The 12,632-nt window shown below is 43.1% G+C and overlaps 1 protein-coding gene across 1 annotated transcript in view; it reads left to right on the top strand.

Moving 5' to 3' along the window:
• Positions 1-5,764: 5,764 nt before the first annotated feature.
• Positions 5,765-12,632, top strand: part of PARD3B (par-3 family cell polarity regulator beta) — a 403,293-nt gene continuing 396,425 nt past the window's right edge. Inside the window, exon 1 of the mRNA XM_048309307.1 lies at positions 5,765-5,967. Within this exon, the coding sequence (XP_048165264.1) occupies positions 5,848-5,967 (120 nt within the window). The 5' untranslated portion in view covers positions 5,765-5,847. The remainder of the gene's footprint in view (positions 5,968-12,632) is intronic.

Below are 12,632 nucleotides of genomic sequence, written 5' to 3'. Positions count from 1 at the left end.
CAGGGGGTATAGTACTGGATATTCAAGTGCACTCTTCTTTCAGATCCTTATAGAGCATAGATATTAAAAAGAATGTATTTCTTGAGCTAAATCAATATAGTTACATGAGCAGAAAGAAAATCCAAGTGAGCTAGGGGTGGCATCATGAATGGAAACTGAGAACCATCTTGCTTTGCAAGTCTCACAATTTCTTTATTTATTATTTCAACTTTAAATTAGGTTCAAATTAAACTTTTGTAAGAACCTGATTTATATAGATTGTAAATAGATTTTTTGTATTGTATTTAAAAAAATTCTACTGCAGTTTGCAAGAATATTTGTTAGTTTGCTTTCCCTTTATTCACCAACATTGTACCACTGAGACTTGGCAGTGAAAGTGGTTTTATTGATTTTCATTATCCAAGTTGGGAGAAATGCAAAATATAAACTGCAGAAATTATGACCCTTTTTGCCTTTAGTAATTGAAGGGTTTACTGGTAACAACATTCAGTAAGTAGCAAACAAATATATTTTACTGTGTTACCAGAAAAAAAAGTTTGAAAAATCACAAACCAGGTCTCCAAGGATTATGAGATTGATTTAAATGATAAAGTTTTTTTATTTTCTTTTCATCTGGTTCAACTTTATCTCCAAATCTATTCCAGTCTCTGAAACCCAGGAACAAAACATACCTGCAATAATAACTTCTTAAGGCTCTTTTAGGACTTTTTCAAGTTCCTGGACTCAGATTGATTCTAGTCCTCTTACATGGTTTGTTAATGACAGAAAAGAGGCTGAGCCAATAGTGCTCTAGGAGCATCTTCTTTGGCAACCCTGGCTACTGATGTCAAATAGTTAAATGCTTAATGGGTGATGGTGTAGGAAGGAGACACTGCTCAGAGCCAAAAATGAAAGGTCAACACTTGTGTTGTCTTGTTAGCAGCAAAACCAGGAAAATTTCCTTTGTGTTTTTAAGCACGTTGCTTAACCAGTCCATGTCTGCTGGCACAGTGATTGCAAATGTTCACTGACAATTGCTGATTGTTTTGGGATCTTTAGACAAAGCCTCACAGATATGAAAACAAAACGCTGATTATCCTTATTGCAATTTCCAGTTATAGCAGAGAAAGTGTAAGAGCCATTCAACTTAGAAAAATATGATTTCAGAAGTTTTAAATTCTACTCCTCTGGCTGGCACTGTGCTAATGCAGCGCCACTGAGGGAATGAATGGCCAGTAGAGAGGGCAGGGATGTTAGTGGGGCTGCATTACTGGTACAGCGTCTGCCCAGCAGGAAACTGCCAACAGTACCAATGTGAGCTGGATCGGGCACGGAGCTGTGACCCCACTGCTGTCCTGTGAAACACCACGGGTCAGATGGGAGCCCTGTGCTTTCACATGGAGGGCTGACCCAGCAGAAGGGATGACATTGTAAAGTGAGCTTATACCTGGTCAGCACCTTGTGTGGTGGCTGTAGAGTTTCCCATTCAGTGCTCAGGAACTGAGTGTACAGATCTGACAGCCCACAGCCTGTGTGGAGAGGAGCCAGAGGGGATATCAGACCACTCAGTTATAGGACAAACTCACATGAAAAGTGCAATAGATTAGCTAAGGCAGTCATTTGGGCAAAGAACTTACTGTGGTTGATGAAAGTGGAGGTCTTGTCCCCGCCCCTTCCTGCTCCCAGCTGTTGGGCCCTGCCCTTGTCCTTTAGCATGCTGTGGGATGTGTCAGAACCTTCCCTGCGTGACCTTTGCTTGCCAACAAAGCAGAAAACAATGTTTTCCTTTTTCCTGTGTTAGTTTTCTACCACACTGATGCACTGAAATGGCTCATGGAGATAGCCAAGAAGCATCAGGTGGGAAAGGATGATGGAAAGGGAGGAAGGCAAGAGTAGTAATCCTCAGTGACAGTGAGCTGTTAAACCTGCTCATCCCCTCTCATGAAACTGATACCTGAATGTTATGAATATTATCTCATGGATATGTATTTGTGTCTGAAACTCATAACCAGGCTGCCTGCAAAGTACTGTTACCTGATATAAATCAAAAGAAAAAGGCTGCTGTCTTGCTGTGCCATGTTCTCCCTCGGGCAAGCACAGGCTTTAAACCCCATTATAGAACTGAGTTCTGATTTCTCCTGATTTTCTGGTTTCTGCAAACTGATTTGGATGAAAGCTAATCTGGCAAAAAAATTAATTTCCACAGCATCTCATTGCACAGACCTACAACTGTGCATGCTGGCACGCGAAAGGGAATGGATGGGAACAAACAGCTGGAGCCAGGAGGGAGCAGAAGTCCTCCTCTGGGGGGCAAAGCCAGTTTATGCTGCTTACAGCGTTAGCTGGATGATGATCTACTTCAAATGAAATATGGTTTAGATTTCTGTCACAGAACCAAGCAGGCAGCTCCTCTTAAATGCACAAAGTATAGTAAAAACAAGACCTCATTATTAGTCAGGTTTAAAAGTTGCTGTACTTTACTCCGAGTAAGTTTAAATTGGACATAAGGATGAGATATTGATGACCTGGGTCTTAGAGGTTTTGTGTGCCCAACAAAAAGAGGTGTATGTGACACTGCAGCTGCTTTGGGATTTGCAAGCCTACAGCTCACAGAGGTTCATAAGGTTTTTTTTTCCAGGAAAGTAATTTTGGTCATAATTCCTGATGATCTCATTCAGAAGCAAATGATGTAGAGATCTGATAAGTAAAAATTACCCTCATCTCTCTTTCACCCTAGTGCAACTCACACTGTAGTTTCTTAAGAAGTGTTTTCTTTGAATTCCAGTTCAACCCTCATGATCCTCCCATACCTGGCTTCTTAGCTGTGCCAATATGACAGCTTTTTTTGTCACACTGTTACCTGCATAGGAGGATCTCACTTTTGGAAAAGTGCACCCCATCCCTTAGAAAAAAAACCTCATGATTGCCAGCTCTGATAGAAGAAAGGGCTTTTTTCAGAAAGTTGTGCAGACTGAAGTCATGGAGATAGTTACAGGTAAAACCTTGATATGTAGGTGTTGTTACCAGATGGCTTCAAAGACTTTCAGACTGCTTCAACATAAACAAATGTGTAGTTCACCCAGAACACAATAATGTCTTATTAGCAATACCATGCATAACTTTCAAACAAACACTGGCAGACAGTAAACACACTGGTGATTCCTCTGCAACCTTTCCTCACTCTCCCTTGTTGATGCGTGATAATTAAATCAAATAATTAAATCTCAGTTTCTGTAAGCAGCCACATTTAAAGACAACCTTTTATTTCCTTTCTTTCCAGAACACCTATAGGTCCTTTTAGTCCAATCATAGACACTGAAACCTGCTGCTTATGCCTCAGGTATGGTGTTGGGGAAAAAATTGTTTTGCTTTTTTTCAGACATATCAGTTGGTCTAACACACTTTCTCTGTCAACAAGCTCTATCCAAGTGCAGTTGCAATGTATATCACCTGCACTTTTCAGAACTTGAGAAAAAAGAAAATCATACCACGTTTTTTCCTCAGTGTGTCAGACTTGCTTATAAACAGAGAGGGAGAAAGGGAGAAAGAAAGAGAAAGAGAAGCCTTTACATTCACATTCACTTATTAACCTAAGTAATCAAAACCATACAAGCATAGGGACACAGGCTTCCCACCAGCACATGAGCAGCTGAACTAGAGGAGTGCCCTGATCTGCTCTTGCCTCCTGCTCCTGCTGATTCAGCTCTGACACGGCTGTGTGAGACTGCTCCCCCTTATCATTTCTCAGGAGCAAAGAAAGGTGTGAGGAGCTGTTGCTCCCTATCCCAGGTACCCCTGTTGCTCCCTCCTTACAAAGCTCCCTCCTTTCAGAAGAACTTGCTAGGAGTTATATCAAAGATTCCCTTTTTTTCCTCCTTGATTATTTTTGATGTGAATCACTTTTGTAGCCTATCTGACTTGCTGGTCCTTCCAGCAGTTGGCAGGAATGCTCATTTAGCAAGACGAGTGCTTTACAATGGTGCTGACCTACAAGAAACCATTGAGCTCTGCTCTGTATTGGGAGCCAGCAGTGAGCTGGCTTGGGGCTCAGCTGGCAGGGACACAGTGGTGTGTCTGAAATGACCACACGGGAACCTTTCAGCTGACTCCAGGGAACCTTTCAGCTGTCCCCAGCACTGTTCTCTGGAGGTGTTTCTGTCCTGCAAGCTGTGCTACCTTACCCACAGTGTTTTCTGAAGAAATAGAACATTCTTGTTTCTTTGTATTGCTTCTTTGCTCCTGGAGGGAAAAAGAAAGTAATTTTTCCACGGCTCAAAGCATATGGGACGCACATTTGTTCACTTGCACATGCAAACACACGTACACATCCAGGGAAAGCAATTCTATATAAGGCTTAATAGGTTATTTCCCTGTGATTTCCTCTGAAATGCTGCAGGCTGGTGGCAGACACTTCTGGATTTGAAAAGGCAAGGAGGAACTGTTTACCACCTGCATCAGTCCCACACGCCACTTGTGCCTGCTCCTAAGGAACCAGGATGAACTTTCCGCTTGCTGAAGTTTATGTGGCTCTGTCCTCATCTCATCTCAAAACTTCTCTGTTCACTTTAACCTTCAGCTTATGCTGGTCTGGCCCACTTCCACTGCAACATCTCTGGTACTGTCATTTGGTTACATCACTCAGTACACGGCTTGGACTGCCTATTTGAATGCTAATGTGAACTGGTGGGCAGTTTTACTGCAGCAATAGTCCCCTTGTGATGTGTGATGTCATGCTGTGGTTTAGAGGTATTTTTATACTGCCTTTGCTTTGCAGTGATTTTCAGTAATACACATCTCTGTGTGTAGATTGATCTGTTACGACTGTAATGGTATTGAGTATTTGCACAATGTTGTATGTGGTCTAGTGGTAGGTAAGATGCAGGGAGCACTACCTGGTTACCAAATGGTACAGAAAAGTGCACTTTGCAGAATAGCAGGTGTTTGGGGAGTGCTGCAGAGCCTCACATCCCGTTGTGCAGGTTGTGTGGCTTCGCTGTACCATGGCTTGAAGGGTAGGGGCTGTCACTGTATTGTGGTGATGGGCTTCTCTGTGTGTTGCTGTATCCTGTAGATTAGATGTGGTGCTTGGGAGCGCCTGCGGGTCAATGTGTGATGTGGCAAAGTGTGTGTGAGGTCTCGTGTCAGTCTCTGTAGGTAGGGGTGGGCAGCAGTGTGCAGGTGTTTCCCAGGTTCGTAGGGCAAGGGCTGTGCTGTGGCCCTGGTCGTTGCGCCACGGTGCAGGTTGGGCACAATTTCTCTCTTAGGCATATTTTGTGTGCCACAGGGCCTGTTCGATGCGCGAGGGGAGCTCTGTGCCTACCGCGGTACAGCCCAGCGCCGTGCTGGCGGGAGGGCTGCTCACCCTGCCGGGCACACAACTCTCCGTGCCCCGCAGAGCCCTGCGCTCCAGCGTCAGCGTTTCACGCCGGTGGCTGCTGGCGCGGACGGGCTGGGTGCTGCGGTGCGGGTGCACCCTGGATGCCCGCGCCGCACAGCGCGGCGCGCGGGGAACACCCAGCCTCCGGCCGCACGGGGACGGCACCGCCACCCAGGGCGCTGACCCGCGGCCCCTTTAAGCCCGGCCCGGCGCTCCGCGCCCCGGGCGAGCGCCGCCACCGCCCGCGGCCGCCCCGCCCGGCCCGGCCCGGCCCGCGCCTCCCGGAGCGCCGCGCGGGGCGGGGCGGGCACGGCGGAAGGAGAGGCCGCGGCCGGGCCTCGCTGCCGGCGCTGCCCGCGCTCTGAGGCGCGGCCCCGCGGGAGCACCTGCCGCCCGCCCCCGTGGGGCTGCCGAGCCGCACCTGCCGGCGCCGCCGGGCCGGGCCGGGCGCCGTTCGTGGGCGGGCAGGGCGGGCATGGCGGCGCGCTGAGATGAAAGTGACCGTGTGCTTCGGGCGGACCGGGATCGTGGTGCCCTGCAAGGACGGGCAGCTCCGTGTGCGGGACCTGACCCAGCAGGCGTTGCAGCGCTACCGCAAGGCCCAGGAGAAGGTGAGGGGCGGCCGGGCCGTGCGAGGAGCCGGCCCGGGGTGAAGGGCGGCCGGGGGGAAGGCCCGGGGCCGGCGCGGGGGGCGGCCGGGCTGAAGGGGCGCCGAGGGGCGGGTGGGCTGCCGGGCCCTGCGGCCCACGGGCACGGTCCCCCTGCCTGAGTGCCTCTGCCAGGTACTTTGCGTGAGCAGCTGATGCCGGCGGGCTGGGAGCCTGTCCCGCTCAGCTGCCCAGCTAGCATGGCTGTTGGCGCTGTGCGTGTCGACTAACAAACTTGAAACAGACGCGAGCGTAACAATAAGTTAATTTCTTTCAAGCTTGTGTTTTCTGGCATCAGCTGCTCAGTGAGGTGCTATCTGCATGGGAAGGTGATTTCCTTTACATGAAAGGAGCTCTAAGTTTTTCTTTGGTTGTACCTAATTGAGCATAAAAATATTTTTTTCTTTTTTCCTCTAAGAGGCAGGTGCTGAAGGCTAATGGGGTACTGTTCAGTACTGATGAAAGGTCTAGTGTTGCAAATACTGCTTTGTGAAAGAGGTTCCAGTTACAAGCCCTGAATTAAGGGCTTGCAGGATTGTTCATCTTCCTAAGACGTCTGAGTAAAAAGTACAGCCAACATCTTATGGGATTTGTTTTGTGACATGTGCTAGTTTCTTATGGGCCCAGTCAATTGTTTCATATCCTGAATGCAAAACTCGAGGCAAATTCTTGTTCTTGCAGGTTTAGTTTGAGAGAAACTTGCTACTGATGCGTTAAATACGTCATGACCAGCTGAGACTGCTCTAGTAGAGATTGCTGTGGTCTCCATGTTGATCCTTCTGAGCAAGTGTTACGCTTTAACCTGCCTTAAGACACAAAGAGCTTGACAAATATTTTGTATGAAAAGTCTTTTTTCCTAATGGTGTTGTCAGTGTGTAATAACTACAAAATGTTTATCGAATTCCTGGTACTGTTAGAGCCAACAGTCAGTGAGATCTTTTGCACTGAAGTATAGTTCAAGGTACTAAAATATGTCTTCAAGAGAGGGGTTTCATCAGAAACAAAATTACTTTCAGCTGTGTTGAATTTAGAAATTTACAAATTGATTTCAGCTTTGATTTGTGCTTATGATGACGTTGGAATTAGTTTCATGATGATGGTTTAAAGGTGGCCTAAAAAGCCTTTGTATAAGTATTTCAAATCCCTTTCCTTCTCTTTATTTACTTTTTTTCATTCCTTTAGAAAGGAGTAGAAGGGTGCCTGCTTTTCTAGGTGAAGCCCTGACTGTTCTAGAAGGCTCAATAAGCAATTATGGGATAGAAATTCCAACAGTGTGAGAAAGCTTCAGATAAATGCCAGACACTCAAGGTGTGCTACAGCTCTCATGAATTTGTAACCAATTTGCTATTAAAGTAGTATCTAAAGAAAAAAAAAAATTATGCCTAGCAACCATCTCCCATGTGCCCTTCAGCATGAGGTCAAAATCATCAGCCTTCTTTATAGAACAGCCAGAGGCCAGAGTCCATGTTTCTGACCTTGTAGTCCATGTTTTTGACCTTGTATTTCTTCCTTTGCAAATAAGCTTTTTTTTGGACTTATTTCCTTATAGAAATGTTGAGTTTCTTATTCTGCATCATAGGTGGACAAAGTGGGTACAGGCCAGTTTGTTCAAAAATTGCTCATCACCTTGAGTAATGGAGCTTCAGAGCTAGAGTTTATACAAGGATGTGTAAAGAGGCAGAGTGGGGGAGCAGCCTAAGGACTTGAAAAGCAGAACAGGTTTTCATTCAAGTCTCTAAAATAAAGTTTTATGCCCTGTGCATCCTCTCTCCCTCCCCCCATTCACTAGAAATGTAAACAGTTCTGTTGTAGTGCTTTGATTAGCTAGCTTCCAATCTACAAAGTTTGCAGTGCAACTGGCCCAAAAGATACATTTCTTCTTATCTTGACAAGCATCATTCAGCATTAGATTGCTTTCCCGGGGGAAAATTTGGGGTTGGTAAAATAGATCATACAGATGTCTCAAACAATTAATTTTATTACCTTTTGGAGTACTTTTTGTCTGACGTAACATGATTGATTGGGTGTTTTGCCACTTTCCTTCTATTGACTCTTTCTAAAATTAACTTTCTTAAAAGAATGTAAAATCTTACTGGGAATGGGATTATCTCAAAATAATCAGCAGCTAAAATGTGCTGTGAGGTGTGCACATAAACAGGTTTGTGCTAAAGATAATGGAATATTTGGTTTTCTTTTCAAAATATTTAGAATGTTTGGAATACTTTCTGTGACAGAATGCTGCTCTTTCTGTTGGCATGTTAAGTGTTTTTTTGTAAGTTTTTTCTTGAAGTGGTAAAATCTTTTAAAAGAACTAAGTGGAAAATTGTGTTGTTAAAGTGCCTGAAGTATTTGGAGAGAGAAGGAGAATTGATACAAGGAATATCTTTCATAGTTGTAGAAGGGAAAATGAAAAAGGTAGCTAGGATAGAAGCTTTAGGAACTTTTTATTAGTTATGGTACTGTCAAATATCACAGAAATGTTTGAGAGGCTCTGCATTTTGGGAGTTGTTCTGGGAGTCTGGTTTTGCTATTACACTACAGTCACTTGTCTGGTAAAGGGGAAGATACAAGATTAGAGTATTAATTAATGTATATTGTAAAATATTTGAATATATGTATACAAATAAAAATTTTTGAATTGATTTAAACTCCTTTGCACTTCTTTATACTTGTAATGAGAGGAAAGTTGATGCAGTAAATAATTAAGTCTCTTGTCTCTGTGAGACTTTTGGTAGACAGCTGAGAACTCGGTGGGCAGTTGCTTATTGTAGCCTCCTGTGTTTCCTTAGCCAATTTGATTTGGTTTCTTGACTGGGCTGTGCTGGCATGGTTTGGTCATGAAGGCTCAGTTGCCTCAGTTCATGAAGTTGTTTCTTGACTGAACCAAAACACTGGGCCAATTTCAGTTGAGAAATCAGTAATTACTTTTTGATGCTACTAAGTTTAGTGGCTTTTAGAGGTACTTTTGTAGTTGTGAATGGGCAGATCCTGTCTGATTCACTGGAGGATACAATAACTCTCTGGACTTAAGAACTTTGTATTACAGTATCAATGAAGAGATTTCTGTGGTCTGGGTTTTGTGATGTGAATAGTCGTAGATGTTTAAGAAATTTTTTTGTTGTTCAGCTGCTTTGTGAGAATTGTAAATAATTTTTCACACGGTCATCTCAGAAAGTGACTTGATTGTCAGTAGAATGAAGTTTGTTGGAAATCTTGTGACTCAGGATCTGCTCTTGTTGCCGCTTAGTAATGTACATTTAAGGCTTCTTGCTGACAGGTAGATACAGTAGGATTAATGATTCCTTATCGTCAGCCCAGTCCCTAACTTGATATTTTGGTGCCTTGGGGAGCAGTTGTGTGTCATCTGTTGCATTTAGGATTCTTTGCTTGAGTGAGAACAGATGTACTGCAAAACAGTTGAGTTGCTGTGCCTGATACTGTGTGTGCTTCTCTGCAGCTGTAAGACATAGCTTTGGATGCAGGACAAGGTACCTTGTTGATTGTTTTCCAGTCAAGTGTCAGAGACCTTTTTTTTTTTCCCCTCCCCTGAGTATATGAATGAGAGGGAAAAAGAGGGGTTCTGGCTCAGCATGGAAGGGTTTCACGTGCTCTTGTGATATTGTCTGGATTTGCATGGTCCTGTTGAAAGCAATTCCTTACAATGCACGTGAGGCTAAATGCACCCAGGGTACATGCACTGTTGTGTTCACATCTCTCCCCTTGGAAATGCTGTTCCCCCGTGTTTGAGGCAACAACAGTTGAATTACCAGCTTTGTAGTAGAGCCCTTGCCTCAGCTGGAGATCCTTGCTTGCTGTCTCAGAGGTCTTGAATGTTGTTGGTACAGAAAGTGATGTCTGCCCAGGGAAATGAGACTAGCAAGTGAAATCCACAGTGACTTTCCTTTAAGCTGCAGTGAAACTTTTCTGAGGAAAATGTGTAAAACATCTTGCTGCTCCAGATGTTCTTTATCTCTCTGGAGGAGCCAGGGATGGGGAAGTGGTGGTTATTGTCTATGTATTCATTTCCTCATGTTTGCATACATGGCACTTACCTGGATGGCTTGACTGAAGTGACTGCTTTAGCGATCTGAAGTCTTGTTCATGGAAGCCAGATGAATGGGTGGGACATGGAAGTCATGTAGCAAAATTAATAAGCACTGCAATTTGTGGTTTAAAATTTGTCATTTTAAGCACAGTTAAGTCCTTGAGTGGCTCACTCAGCAGCCTTTGTGGGCCTCCTTTAGGAATGCTGATAGAGACAGTCAAATATTAGTTGCCCTGTCTCCCAGGAACTTGATCTCCACTTGTAACAGACGTTAGAATGTGTCTTTCCATTCATGAGAACATACAGAGGCCAGCAGTTAATCCTGGAATGGTAATGAGAATTTTGATTGGCAGTCAGACTGAGCAGGAAACAGTAAGGTAGTAGGTTAGTTCAAGAATGGTGTGGTTTTGATTAGAATGAGTAAAAGTGAGTGGTTTGGGTTGTATTGATGATCTTTCTTAAATTAGGTGCATTTAAAGAGCTAATTCTGCAGGTTGATTGTTTATATAATTTTGTGAGTCCTACTAATAAAATACTTTCTCAGTTTCTTTCTGCTTCTGCTTGCTGACCACATGACAATTAGTGTTCTAGAATTAGGTATTGCTGTTGTAAATCAGCCAGCAAACAGAAGGAGAACTAAATGTTCTTGTAGTTTCTCTAAATACATTTGGGATAGGGAGAATGACAATTTATTTTGATTAAACTCTATGCTTACAAAAGATGTTTGCAAAACCAGAAGACTTCTTCCGAAGATAAATGTGAAAAGTTTTGAAATAAATCCTTTTTTATGACCTTTTCTGTTCTGGGCAAATTTTAAGTATTTAATCCTTTATAAAGGCAGAGTAATTGAGTTGTATTTGTGTGGCACTTGTGTGCTTTTGTCTTGGACCTGGTCTCTAGGTTTGATACTTTTTCCTTATCCCAGTTTGTCTTAGTTTATTTTATTTTTTTGCCCTAATAGGGATGGGGTAAATCCATAATCTTTTTTTTACCAAAACAATTCTAAGTTCTGTCTTCAAGTAGATTTTTTTGCTAGGAATTATTTTAACTATTAATTCCCATATTTTTCTTAGTATGCTTAAGCAGCTACAGAATGCTAATGACCTTATACGCTGTTTTGGCAACTGATATATTTCAAGGAACAGCTTGGTTATCATTTCTGCATTCAGCCTTTGGAGCTGTCCGCTATGATACTGTACTAGAAAATGAGAATATAACTTGATACACTGCTTTCCCGTTACTAGTGTATGAGTTCGAGTAACTGACTCATTTATAGGAACACAGGCTATATGAATAGGGGAAGTAAAGAAAATGGAAGGAGACATATGATTTCAGAAACTGCTTATTGACTTAAAAACTCTAGTGGTGATATTTCAGTGAGATTGGAGACATCTTTCAAGTGGCAGAACTTTGGGTCCCGTAAAAAATTTTCTGGATTGCTTTTACAGTGACTCAGGAAAAACTGAGAGTTAAAAAGTGCCTGCTGTTTAATCACTTCTGTATAAAACCTCTGCTGCTGTGTTGTATCATAGCCACTGGTGTTGAGGTAATGAGATTTTTGGTAGATTTTCAGGCTCCTTTTCTCTTTCCTCACAAGTGTTTACAATCTATACAGAAAAACTGCCATTGAACTTAGACTTGTCATAGAAAATGCCTTCTATGACATAATGTATTTATGTAACATAAAAAAAAAAATTGGGATCTCCTTTTTCCTTATGAGAAGTTGACTACTGCCAGCAATAGGCTTTTGGCTGAATGTTGAGTTACCTGATGTTAATGCGTTTCAGGGGAGCTCAGCTGAAGGGTAGAGCTGGATAAAACTGGTGGAAATTCAATAGGCAAAATGAGAGTAACCTGTCCTGGAAATACTGCAGGTCAGACTTCAGTGTATGTGATAATACTGAGTGTCCTTTTTTTTTTTCCTCCCAGATCATATTTATCAAGTTCTGAGTACTATTCAGTTGTTATTAATTAAGAGACAGCAAAGCCTTGTGTAGTAACTGAATGTTAAATCAGTCATAGGAGGAAACCATTAAAGAGCAGTACAGAGTTCTCAGTAGTGACTGCTTGCTGTTGCTCTTTGCCAAGTTGAAGATGATCTCTGAGTAGACTTGCAGGAATTTGTGAAGAAGGAATTTAAACCTTAAATGGTATTTCTGGCATGGAATGGAACTGGGAGGTGCTTTTGCTTGCTGCATAAAATGCAGTTTTAATGGGGTTTTTTTTTGCTTAAGTATCTGAAAACGGAGGGTGGTGTTTGACTCATATTTCCTGGAAAACAATGTTTTTATTTTAACAGATATAGATTTTAATTATTTGGGCATGATGTTTTATGTTGTGTGACTATACTTTCCTCCTTACTCATTCAGTGTGATAGGTCAGTTGAATTGCAACATACTGTGCTGTCTGGCATCCTGCTACTGAAGCAGCAGATTTCCTCCCCCGTTGAGCAGAACATTCTTTAGGCTTTCCTAATGATTCAAATGTCAGAACTGCAGCTTTCCTAGGCATGAAGACCTATTACTTCATTATTGTAAACTCCCTCTAACCCCCTATAAAGATGCCTATATTCCATCCTTAATGA

Source organism: Corvus hawaiiensis, chromosome 7, assembly GCF_020740725.1.
Source record: "Corvus hawaiiensis isolate bCorHaw1 chromosome 7, bCorHaw1.pri.cur, whole genome shotgun sequence".
NCBI classification, from domain to species: domain Eukaryota; kingdom Metazoa; phylum Chordata; class Aves; order Passeriformes; family Corvidae; genus Corvus; species Corvus hawaiiensis.
This window is presented reverse-complemented; position numbering and strand designations above follow the sequence as displayed.